This window comes from Telmatherina bonti (genome assembly GCF_933228915.1).
Source record: "Telmatherina bonti genome assembly, chromosome: 10".
In the NCBI taxonomy this organism is placed as follows: domain Eukaryota; kingdom Metazoa; phylum Chordata; class Actinopteri; order Atheriniformes; family Telmatherinidae; genus Telmatherina; species Telmatherina bonti.
Genome location: NC_136628.1, coordinates 20,157,737 through 20,171,090, shown reverse-complemented (window position 1 = coordinate 20,171,090; position 13,354 = coordinate 20,157,737). Strand labels below are relative to the sequence as shown.

General features: G+C 38.7%; 1 protein-coding gene across 1 annotated transcript in view; it reads right to left on the bottom strand.

The window, feature by feature from the left end:
* fryb (furry homolog b) overlaps window positions 1-4,293 on the bottom strand; it is a 36,417-nt gene extending 32,124 nt beyond the window's left edge. The window contains exons 1-6 of the mRNA XM_079247701.1: window positions 3,520-4,293; window positions 2,251-2,444; window positions 1,424-1,477; window positions 1,156-1,295; window positions 430-520; window positions 35-114 (exon numbers count right to left, since the gene is read on the bottom strand). Of these exons, the coding sequence (XP_079103827.1) occupies window positions 35-114; window positions 430-520; window positions 1,156-1,295; window positions 1,424-1,477; window positions 2,251-2,444; window positions 3,520-3,577 (617 nt within the window). The 5' untranslated portion in view covers window positions 3,578-4,293. The remainder of the gene's footprint in view (window positions 1-34; window positions 115-429; window positions 521-1,155; window positions 1,296-1,423; window positions 1,478-2,250; window positions 2,445-3,519) is intronic.
* Between the last annotated feature and the right edge of the window lie 9,061 nt (window positions 4,294-13,354).

The window sequence follows — 13,354 nt, the reverse complement described above, 5'->3', positions numbered from 1 at the left end:
TTGTTGGTTCTGGAGGTTACTGGAGCTGTCTTACCCTTCTTTGTATTTGAAGTGTTTGAAGGTTAGATTTACAACTTCTTGAATGAGTCCATCCAAAAGAGGATGGAGAGGGATCTGAATGGACAAAAAGAAAAAAAGGGGGGGGGGAAAGGTCAGTAAAGGAAAATAAATCCCAATTTATCCTGCCACTTCATGACATTCATTTAAAAAGAGTTATTCATTGCTATTCAGCTCACAGTGGGATATGGAGTACATTATGCTTTAGAGTTGGGTGTAATTTAGTTAGTGGAGTAATAAATACTGTAAGGGTACGTATGATTGATAAGCAGGAAGTTACAGTACATACTAATCAAAACATTGTATGTATACTTTTGAGTTTTATGAGTAATACAGTAGAGTTTCAGAAGCTTGCTGCAAATTTAGCCTCACCTGTTTCAAAACTTCTATGAGCACTAGAGAAAAGATGAAGTCTATTGCCAGATCCCTCCGCTCCAACAAGTAGTCCTTCTGTTGTTCGTCACTGAGATGGAGAAATGCAGACAAACACAGACAGACATTACATGTCAAATTCATTCTTAACATTGCTTATCCTGTTTGAGGGGGCCCCTGTTAGCTTCTGTTCTTTGTCTAAGTCTTGTTCCTGTCCTCGGTAACGATGCTGAGCATGCAAGCTCTTATATCACTAAACGGAATAGCTACCTGATTCACAATGTAATAAGGTCTACTCTGTGTTCTTGCTGATTCTTAGATTCCCAGCTCTTTGTGAGCCAGCATTGGGATGCTGCTGCTAATTTAAGATAAGTCGCTGTAATTTTGTTTTGTTTTCTAGTTCAAATGACTTGCTTAACCACTGTGAACGCATTTCCATCTCAATTTCATATCTGTCTGTTCTTTAGGCTTTAGCTCTATCTCATACGTGTGACACTTACATAATGATGTACATTATGTGCAAATGAAGACAAAATGATGTGAAGCAGGGACATCTAAGTGAATTATGCTATAGGTGAGTCACATCCTGTTGATGTGCCATGGTTTGTTTCCTGTTGTGTATAAAGAAATGTGTCATCAACACTTTTCCTTTCTTTGCCATGGTCAGGTGCAAACAATGGCTCCGAACTGTGTGTGTGTGTGTGCGCGCTAAATGTATTGACTAACTTTTTTGACTTGGTGTTGGCTCTGGGTCGGTATTCATGGGACTCATCTTCTAAACCATTCTGCCTTTTGTACCAGTCAAACAAAGTCTTCAGGATGGACGGGAGACAGTACTCTGCTAGAGAGCTCATAGTGCTAATTAACTGAAGAGAGAAAGAGAGAGATGTTAGTTTATTTAAAAAAATAAATACATTTTAAAGCCTGGGTCAGGGGTAACCGATTTAAAATGGAGGGATGTGTCAATGTAAAGCACAGACACACACACACACACCTGGTCAAACTGTGGGTCTTCTCCTCTCTGCAGAGACTTGTTAAGTGGCTTCTCCTGCAAGAAAATAGCAGATGTTGATGTCAAAAGGCGCAGATTGACATTTTACAACAAAGCCATTAAGCTAAAAGTTATATTTATTACTTCTGTGAGGGAAACAACACTGCATTGTCTGGTTTGTTAAATAAATAAATAAATAAATAAATAAAATAATAATAATGCTTTTACAGTTACACTTTCAATACGGTGAAAATATGTCTAAAAACACAACAATCAGTTCTGCCTTAATTGTCTAGGTACCATAAATCATGTGTTTAGTCCTAAAATGATTTAGATATCAAAAAGAGTTAAATCAGACACAGCAGGTCATTTTAAAGAATAAAAAAATAGATTTATGCATCCAGGTTATTGACATGATTCATTCTTTTTCAGTCAAATTTTGTGTAATTGCGATTTTAAAAAGTGGATACAAACTAATATGCTAAGATTGATTTAAAAACAAAACAAAAAAAAAAAAAAAAAAAAAAAAAAAAAAAAGTCAGGTAGAACTGAAGTATATTATTAAACATGTAATCTAGTTGGTGACTTTTGTTTCGTCCATTGTGGGACACGCTCCTACATACACACTAAAAATTTGCTCCTAATAACTTCAAATATATTGTATATCATAAAAGATGCCGAGAACTGAACTTTGAACAATCACTTCCTTTGTTTAACATATGCCAATTAATTATACAACATGTACACTTATTGATTCCGTAACCTGATAGAAATGGGATAAGAGAAAAAGACAGAGACAAAGCGAGATGAAAAATTCAAGGCTCACTCACCAGTGGCTCAGCCATGATGATGCGAATCTTGCGTTCAGATAACAATGTGAAGTTTGCAAACAAGCTTTTGAGGACAAACTCCCCAGGTTTGCTCTCAGGGTCAACGTTAACGGGCGCCATGACGACAGGCCCTTTCCTCTCTCCCAATGTTCCACTGGCTGGCGGAGAGGATTGCTTCAGTCCCGCTGGGGAGGCTAAGGAGAATTAAAGCAGATGAAATTTGATCATCTTATTAGTTCAATTTGGACCATATTTAATATTTAAAGTTTAAGGAACAACAGTCTTCACAGTTTTGGAAGTTTGGGGGATGTGTATAAAAAGTATAATCTATCAGCTGTAGGTTTTATGTACTTTAGGAAAACAGAAACCCCTTAAAAAGTGCAAATATATAGCCAGTTATATAATCAACGTTACCATGAATGTTACCATCACTAGAGGATTTTTAGAATGTCATTGTGAACATTTTGATTAATTTGGAACCAAAAAGTGGATTTATTTATGCTGATTCACAATGGAGATTAAGAACATTCATTATGCAACAAACAAGTCAGATTGTAACAAGTTTAATATAAAATCTGTCTTTAGATGAATAATTATAGTGATTACTGATCCTTCCTGTTTTGTTATACAAAGATCCACTTCAAACAACACAATTTGTCCAACCATTTTATTATTTCCATCATTTTAAACTTGCCCAGTAGTGACCTAATTATGTTTAACTTTTATGAGGAACATAATACAATACAAACACAACCATGCAGGGAAGTTTATGTCTTCACACTGCATCGCAATTATCTCCTAGGAAAAATAAGATGTTTTGATCTGCTTGCTGCTTTGTTGTCTCTTTATAAAATTTGCTGAGAAATACATGAAGAGGAAGACACAGCAAGATAATAAAATACAAACAAGGACATGACATTTCCTGCCATTTATCTTTAAGAATATTGACATGCCTCCACATTTCCAGGAACCGTGCACATGTTGAGCAGCAAGCTGTTGTTGCTGAAAATAAATTGTCAGTCCAGCAGTTTAATGACTACTACAAAAACAAAAGAAATATCAAACACACCCCTACACTCACACAGTAATAACATCAGGCCTAACTAACCTTCTCATGACCATGTGACCTGACCTCTGTACAGAAGTAAGCATTAATCCCAGGATAGGACAGACCTCCTGGCCTCATACACAGCAATCTATTTGGCTGAAACCCGACCATACACTCCAAACAAGCACGTGCATATGAATGCAGGCAGCCTGTATGCTTACCAAGGCCCTTGATGAAGCTGATGACACTAGCCCTGCTCCATTTAGTTGGCATTTCCATGTTGCAGACCGTTAAATAAAATAAACAAACAAACAAACAAAAAAAAAAAAAAAACCAAAACAAGTGCAGAATATAAAATTGGAAATAAAACTCAGATGGAGGAGGAATGGGACCTTACAGGGTATCAAAAGCACCTTCCATTGCTTTATAAAAATAAATCCTTGAAAGACATCATAGGCGCAGATGCCTTTTGTCTTTATCAGGCAACTGCTCCATCATACCAGTGGCTTTAGCACTTGGCAGGTTTAACCAAAGCTAGAAGTGTGAAGTTCCATCTTTCAGAAAATGGCAGAGAGGTAAAAAGATAAATCCGAGCCTGAGGCAATACAAGGACGTTTTCATGACAGCAGCATTATGGCTGTATTCCACAGTCAGCTCAAATGAAAGAGGAAGATGTGTCATGTCCAGACTGGACGAGCCATGGCCGGGCTAAAACTCCCCACGTGAAGCAACTTGATGCTTACAAGCTCAGTGCTGCAGCCACAGAAGTAGATATGGCGTGAGAAATCCTTTGAAAACAACAGAAGAGATGGCAAGCGCCAACTTATTCTGTGGTTTTTACTGACGGGGATTGAGAATATTTCCAGTAACTTGAACAGATGCAGTTGAGGGTCCCATGCCTGGCAGCTATATGAGATGAGCCTACATGGCAGCTGTCAGTTTCAACTTAACTTTCTACTCTGCCTCCAACCTGCAACACCTTCTCTGCACAATAGCTCCTGTGACTTTGGAATCCTTGAAGCCTATTGGAAAGAAGAACTGAAATGAAATGCTTCTTTGAAAAGTGGTTATATGGTTGTCCTGAAGTTGTCAGTGGCAGTTAAGTAAAGTCGGCTCCTTGTAGAGGTCTGACCAGAAGAGTTGGGTTGGAATTTCAACACTGCTCTGAGAGAGAGCTGAAGGGAGGAGCGAAGTGCTATATATAGACTGCTGGCGGTCACTCTCTTGCATACCCACCACTCCCACTGACCCCTACTCATACACAAGTGTGAACACATGGAAGCAGACACAAATGCACACACAGATGTACTGGGTGGTTTAAGTGAAGAAAACTTCGTAATTTGGTTTAACTTCAAAGCAAATGGCACTAATGTCATTTGGTATATACAAGGTCTGAACAGAGATAATCCATTACAGCTCCTTAATTACATTAATAAAGTGTGTGTATGTGATTATGTACATTGTACATGCTTATGTTTGAGTCTTTTGAATGTCACCAGATAGTGGAAATGGGAAGAGGGGGACCTAACAGTATACATAAGGCTGTTAATACAACACACAACATCACATCATCCTGAGACCCCTATGGGCAACTGCATGATTCAGCATTTTAAGAGATGCTTCAGCACATTTGCATTCAATAATTTCCAATTTTATGGAACACTGTAAAATGACCTATAAGATACTGTAGGAGACTAAAAATGAAAGAAAAAACATGACGATGAAAGACAGACGTGAGTGAGAAGTATTGACATGGCAAAGTGATTACTTCACATGTTAATCTACAAAAATCAAACAAGCAAAAAACCTCAGCTGATGGTGATGCAAGCTCATGTGACTCTAGCAGCTCTTATTTTATCATGTCTAACAATTTACTGACAGCAAGCAAAATAAAAACATTTAGATAAAAAAAACATCTAAGAATAAAAGTGGATTTAGATTCAGCATCCATCGCAGACATGAGCAGACATGCATGGTAATGCCTAACACAGTAACCCTGTGACACAGAGTGACGGCACACATGTGACGTAAGAATATATCACTTTAAAGTTAAGGCCAAGATGCTGGTTTGGGGTATCATCAGCCTCCAATAGGCTTGCTAAACATAAATTTATCCAACCTATCCAGGTGCTGTTTGCTGGCAGTTTCTAGGTAATGTAGATTGAGATGAGTCACAACTGAAAGCACAAGCACTTACCACCCAAACTCACTGCCTTTGTTGTCAGAGGCAATGGCTACCAAACGGTCACTGCAGGATAAATTCTAGAAATCTAGTAAAATACAACAGCTTTGATTATCACAAAAAGTCTTGATGTAATAAAATAGATGCAAGCATTCAGGAATAATAAATTGTGTGCTGAGGGTCTAATTTTACATATTGAAATATTCATGAAAATTGAAGACTAAGCATACATAAAACTATTTGTTTTTTTTGTGTGATTTGATTGACTTATTTCAGCTATATGTGTTCATTTCAAAAGCTTGACATAAGCTAGAACAAGTTCAACCTTATTACATCATCTCGAGTGATTTCACTGGATAAGTATTGTTTGCTTGAAACACTAGCCTAAGTTAGCCTTCACACTGACTTTCAAGTCTTTTGCCTGCTATTATCATCATGCATGACCTTGGAGGAGGCAAATCAAGACGTCTAATCTTGGATCTACAGCAGAAAGAATGTATAGTTTAAAATGGGGAAACATGCAACGTTTGCTTCCATGACCTAGTTCAAAAATTACTAAAAGGGACCATCAACATACCTAACAAAAGTCTGCTTTACCCCTCATTCGAATCCTGCAGTAACCTTCAAAGAACTACTAATATGTAACCTCCGTAAGTTCATCCTGCCATGCCCTTGCTTACAGATAGATGAACACATACGAACATCACCACAGCACAACATCACAGTCTCCAGGCTGATCTCTGCATCCTCTCCATCAACTAGAAAACAACTGATGTCACAGTAAGGGTAAACTATAGGGGCTGCGTGGTGATGAGTCCCAGTGGGGCAATAACAAGCCGAGGCTTTCAGCTTAGTGTCGTCTCAGATTCATGAACCTGCTGCTGTATAGTCCAGTACAACATGTCCAGTTAGAAACTGTTAAAGAAGCTGCTGCTGGGGGGTTTGTCCCTGACACCCAGTTATATTGTGTAAATAAAAACTGAAAAAACATGAAGAGATTTGAGTCTCTTTGAATGTAAATGACATCAAAAGTAAGGCAGGCCGACTGATAACACATCTTAACACTGTTTTGTATTTTAGGGTAAACTTGGTTGAGACCTAGACTGTTATACAGAGATTCCTTTGATATCCACAAAGATTATGACAAAGTCAAGGACCCCCTTCTTTGTCTGCTGAGCAATGTGCTGTGTAATTAATACAGAAAACTGCTGAGGAGTCAGATTTATCCTCATTCCCTTGAGTAGTTATCTCGTGATCAACAACCTGCCTTCCATTCTTCCATTACGTAATACTGCCAAGTATTGACACCATGAATCATGTTATACGCTGCCTGTTTTCTTTAGTCTCTATTTGAAACAAAAACAAAAAATAAGCCTGTTTTGTAAACTGTAAGACTTCTTAATGACTGATAAGTCTGTTAGCAGTGTATGATGCATTTGTTCGGCATACCAACAACAACAACTATCATCTGCTAGCTGTACTCACTGCCTCCTAAAGACTTGAGGAGAGACTTGATGCTGATGTCAAAGAAGCCTGAATCCTGCTGGCTGGTCGCCATGGCTGCAGAGGCAATGTCGCCACGGTGACAGACAGCAGAGTGGGGACAGGACGGCAGGATGAGGCGTTGCAGACGAAGCAAATGAGAAGAAGAGGAGAGCGTTCCGAGAGGGAAAGGCAAGGAGAGAGGGAGAGACGGACGCGGGTGGGCAGTAAGCGATGCGGATGTTGCGGCTGTCTGCTGCTGACACTGTGTGTGTGTGTGTGTGTGTGTGTGTGTGTGTGTGTGTTGTTTGCGTGTGTGCTCAAGTATGAACGTGTGTGCCAGAGAGAACGAGAGCACAGTCAGCCTTGCCTGAGCTCTGTGTTGCTATCTTGCTGGCTAACATCCCCCCATCCCTTCTCTGTTTTGCTCTCTCAGGACAGTGATACACAGATGTTGGGAGATGCAAGCAGCCAATCCTCTTAGAGAAAAGACAGAATGAGAGAGAGAGCAGAGAGAGAGAGAAAAAAACTGGAGGGAGGGAGTGAGGACAATAAACAACTGATATTACTGCAGGGGGAGAGAAAATACAGGCAGGTAAGACGGGTAGGAAAAAACACAAAGTGACTGACATAAGGAAACAGGCAATGGGACAGAAAGAGATGGAACAGTCGTATAACAATAATGTAGTTTCTGCTTCACATTGTGCTGGATGAATATGCTGGGAGTCCACCCTGGCCAATGAGGGTGGAGAGAAACAGTGACAGGCAGCTGCACCAGCCAATAGCCAGATCCTGCTATGTGGCATCAGTCTTAAAATAATGCATTCCAAAACTTGTCAAATAACATACAAAGTCTTGAATTATCATCTATTATTTTCCTTCTCTAGAGAGAAAAAGAAATCCACGGGGAAGAGAGAAAATACCACTGTGAAGAAAGTGATGGTTGAAAAGGAAGAGATGGGGCGTCATGAAGTAAACATGGATATGGATGAGCTGAGGAGGAAATCTATGTGTCTAAGTCAGGCAGTCCAACAACAAATTTCAAAGAACCAATGAGTTAAAACAATTTCTTTCCACACAAAGATTTCAGGTATAGTAAAGGAACTAAATCTATCGCTTTACAACACTTTTCATTAGGATTTTTTTCATCTAAGATAAAATACAATTATTTCTTTGCTTTTTTTACATTTTTTCTTTTTAAATCTTTTTATTTTGATAGCTTGCTTCCCTTCCTTCTTGTGTTTTTGTTGGCCTTTTCCAACCAGCCAGGTCAGCAGTATTCATGATTTCACTTTTCAGCACTCCTGGACACTTGTGACAAGCTGGTAAGACATTAAAACTAGAAACTTCCCCTAGTAAACAAAAGTTATATGAACTGAAACGTCAAGATAGTCAAAGATGCCGAGCAGAATAAGGACCATTGTTATCAGTTTGGTCATATGATGAAAGTCATTGGAAAAGCAGGAAGTTTCTGTTCATTTAATGATTTATAAAGTACTAAACAAAACATTTGCACAAGCACACATTGCATTCAATACGTTATTATCCCCATTTCACCCCTGGCACTGCTAAAAGTCTAACTAAACTCTAAAACACTGCTTGAACAACTTTCATCACACTGATGGGCATAACTGTTAGCAAACCAAAATGAACACCTGAGAGGTTACATAATCTGATATCAGGCTAAAATGAAACCTGATATCTGATGGGCAAAATAATTTAATGTTGACACCATTTATAAATCACCTCAAATTAAATTCAGTATCTTGGTACAGACATTTCTTGGTGATTACGCACTGACATATGCACTAACACTGATGTAATGAGCCTATACTGATCAATATATTGATATGGATTATAAATAGTTTCCACTTCCAACCATTGGATCTGTTTGTATGCAGGTGTTATGATAGAAAAAGTAATCTGGCATTCGATTTGTTCTCCTTGCATACCTACAAAGCTACATCAACTCTGTTGCAGCTTATAATATCCCCCCCTTACCTCACTGCCTCATGATGCTGAAGTTAAATCAGTAGCTTAAGCACATTGTTTTAAAACTGAGATGAAAAATGAAGAAAAGTTTCATTTTTCTAACTCAAAGATTCACATAGTTAACAGTTTTTCCTCATAACCCTGTTTTGTCTGATCATTTTTGGATAACTTTTGAGTTTACTTTACTTGACTACACAATGGCTGAGAAGAAAATTCATTATGGTCGATGTTTGTCAGATAGGGTTGTTAACAAATTTAAGAAGTCCATTTCACTACAATACCATGTGTTAATTTGATAGAAAACATCTGTCCGAGCTTTACTCCGAGACAAGTTGATGAATGTGTTGCTAGAGTGAAAGCTTTAATGCGAATACACTGGATAATGTAGCTCCTCTAAAGAAGAGAACCAGTCAGAAGAAGTGGGCTCCGTGGTTTAATTCCCAGCTTCAAGCTTCAAAACAGACATCAAGATGTTTGGAAAGAAAATGGCATTCATCTGCTCTAGAAGAGTGTCACATAGTCTGGAAAGAAAGTTTAATAGTGTATTTAAAAAAAACCTTGCATATGGCTAGAACAGCTTATTATTCATCATTGATAGAGGAGAACAAGAACAACTCCAGGTTTCTCTTCAGCTCTGTAACCAGGCTGACTAAGAGCCATAGTGCTGTTGAGCCATCTATTCCTTTGAACCTCATCTGTGATGACTTTGAGTTTCTTTGTAAACAAAATAGTTTCCATCAGGAAAGAAATCAGTAATAACCTTCACACTACTAATGCTATTTTATCTGTAGCAGCCTTGGAGATCACTTTAGAAGCTAATTTTCATTTTGACCGTTTCTGTCCCGCACAGCTTTCCGAGTTAACCAACATAATAGCTTCATCTAAACTTTCAACCTGTATTTTAGATCCCATCTCAATCAGATTATTCAAGGAAATGTGTTTTTTAATCAATACATCTGTACTGGACCTGATCAATTCATCTCTATTAATAGGATATGTACCTCAATATTTTAAAAAAGCTGTAATCAAACTGTTACTTAAAAAAACAACTCTGGATCCAAGAGTTTAAGATAATTATAGACCAATCTCTAATCTCCCCTTGTCAAAAATTCTTGAGAAAACAGTTTCAACCCAACTATGCGCCTATCTGAGCAGAAACAATCTGTTTGAAGAGTTTCAGTCAGAATTTAGAGCTCATCATAGCACAGAGACAGCACTGGTGAAAGTCACTAATCATTTTCTCATGGCTTTAGATAAAGGACTTCAGTCTGTACTCTTTCTTTTAGATCTCAGTGCTGCATTCAACACCACTGATCACAACATTCTGCTACAGAGGCTGGAACATGTAATTGGGATTAAAGGGACCGCATAAGACTGGTTCCAGTCATATTTATCTTATAGATTTCAGTTTGTAAATGTAAATAGTGAGTCTTCCTCACACACCGGGGTAAGTCATGGAGTTCCTCAGTGTTCTTAGGACCAATACTTTTCACATTATACATGCTTCCCTTAGGAAATATCATCAGACAGCATGGTATAAATTTTCATTGCTATGCGGATGACACTCAGATCTACCTTTCTATGAAGCCAGATGAAACCAATCAGTTTCTTAGATTACAAAGATGTTTTACAGAGATCAAGACCTGGATTATTCTGAATTTCCTCCTTTTAAACTCAGACAAGACAGAGGTCGTTATCTTCTGGCCTGAAAAATTTAGGACAAAATTATCCAGCTACAACTATGTAATAATATGTACAATGTACAATGTATGTACAAGCTATGTAAATAATATGGATGGCATTAATTTGGCCTCCGGTACCATTGTGAGAAACCTAGGACTCATTCTTGACCAGGATTTGTCCTTTAGCTCACATTTAAAATATGTTTCTAGAACCACCTTCTTCTACCTGCGTAATATTGCAAAAATTAGGGGCATCTTGTCTCAGAAAGATGCAGAGAAATTAGTCCATGCCTTTGTTCCTTCCAAACTGGAATTCCTTATTATTGGGCTGTCCCAAATATACCCTAAAAAGTCTCCAGCTGATCCAAAATGCTGCAGCGAGGGTTTTGATGAGGACTAGCAGTAGAGATAATTTTTCACCAGTTTTAGCCTCTCTACACTGGCTCCCTGTTAAATCCAGGATAGAGTTTAAAATTCTTCTTCTCACATATAAAGATTTCCATGACCAAGCTCCATTGTACATAGAATATCTCATAGTTCCATATATTCCAAATAGAGCACTTCGCTCTCAGACTGCAGGTTTACTTGTGGTTTCCAGAGTCTCAAAGAGTACTATGGGAGGAAGAGCCTTTTAGCTATCAGGCTCCTCTCTTACAGAACTAGCTCCCACTGTGGATTCGGGAGACAGACTCCCTCTATACCTTTAAGATCAAGCTGAAAACCTTCCTTTTTCATCAATCTTATAGTTAGGATACAAGCATCCCCTGAGTTGGAGTCTGCATGTATGGGACCCAACTGTCCAGGTTATGCTCTTAGAGTTAAGGGTAGTTTAGACATCCATTAGTTATGTCGCTGTAGACATGAGCATCTCCTGAGTTGGAGTCTGCATGTACGGGACCCAACTGTCCATGTTATGCTCTTATGCTCCTATAGTTAGGGGTAGTCTTGGATCGAGTTGGATCGAAATCATGATTCGATGCAATCAGTTGGTTTTTATCATAAGTTATGTATGAATTGGCTTGAAACGATCTGTATGTAAAGTGCCTGTGACAACGTTGTTGTGAAGTGGCGCTATACAAATAAAGCTGAATTGAAGTGAATAGAATAGTCTCTTGACTATCCACACAAACCTGTCGAAGCAGAAAGGTATAACTATGCTTGCGTGAATAAGAGAAGAAGTGCAAGCGGGTAATTAAGGTCATCAAGTAATTCTGAGGATTAACTGTGGAAGTGCCACAGGACATGTGAATACTAAAGGGAGGGAGAGTAGAGAAAATCAGAGTAAAAGGAAGAGTATAACATGCATAAAAGAAGTATCCTGCATAGCTGCAGCTCACAGGAGAGCTGCGGAACACAGCATGGCCTGGTTCACATTAACAGACAATTAAAGCCAAATCTCAGCGGAGGAGAAATAAAACAGAAAACCTCTGCAAGTCTATTATAGTGTGCAAATTTTCTGCCAACAGTCCATGCCAAAATGTTAGCAAATCATCATTTCTGACATTGTGTCTGTAACAAGTTCAACTTTCTTAGTGGTGTCATGAGCTTTTTTTTTTCTTCACAAAAGTCTATGAAAATGTTGTGAATTACAGTTTGCTAACTGGTTTTCACACTCATAATGAAATTAGATGTGGCAGACTAAGGGGAAATTTTCGCTGTCACGTAGACCAAGTTAAACATGATATATGACATTTTTGTGCAAGAAAGAATGCTGAAGATAAGCCTTGGATTTCATGATAACACAGGTAAGCGGAAAGGAAATGCATAAAATTTAGATCTCTTTCTTAAATGATCTGCTTTTGTTGAGGTAAACAAGATCTTCTCTATGAAGGAAGAGAGGCTTGCATGGAGAAAAATGCAAATGGGATGTGTTTGTTTGAGTGCATCTTCTGGCCACAAAATGCAAATCTATTCAAATTCATGACCTACAATAACATTAGAGACTCATCTTCCACAAACTAACAGTTACTCATAATTCAGCTTAAAAGTAAATACTAATGGACATCAAAACACACACACACACACCCTCATGGAGCTCTGGGATTCCAAACATTCTGAGCAGAGGCCTGCGCATGCCAGCTGCTGGAATGTGACTCCTCCGTACACATGCAGACGAACATGCGTACGTCATACATGCAATCAGACAGATAAATAAGACATAAATTGTTTAATGTTTAATTTAAACTCAAATTAAAGATGTGTTTGGTTTATGTTTTGAGAGGCTGTGTAGATTATCTGATTTATTGCTCCTCTGGTTTATAATCCATCACTTGCTTCATCGGAGTAAATGTGATATTTCTATCATCTAGTAGAGGGAGGAATTCCTTGTATCAAAGCTACTCCAATGCTTTGCTTCTACATGTTTGCTTCCTTGTTGGAAAAATGTAAGAACCAGGGAGTTTTTAACTCTGGATGTTAAAGTGATGCTGCTCAATTTTCTCCTCAGTTTCAGTATCTCACTAGAGAACACGTCGCCAGAAGCTCTTTTACATTACGCCAGTCCTGACTGGCAGACAGAGGCCACGTCTGCTCCTGAGGGGAGAGCCTCGTCCCACTATAAGAGCTTGATGTAACCGTCACTCTTCAGTCTAACAACTCTTCTCGCTCCCAGAAGCAACTTCTCAGACTGCAAGTGCTGATAGCGGGCTAGCATCTCTGTTCACAGACCGAGCTAACCACTCGGTTGCCAAACACTTCCTGATACTGCACATCTATCTG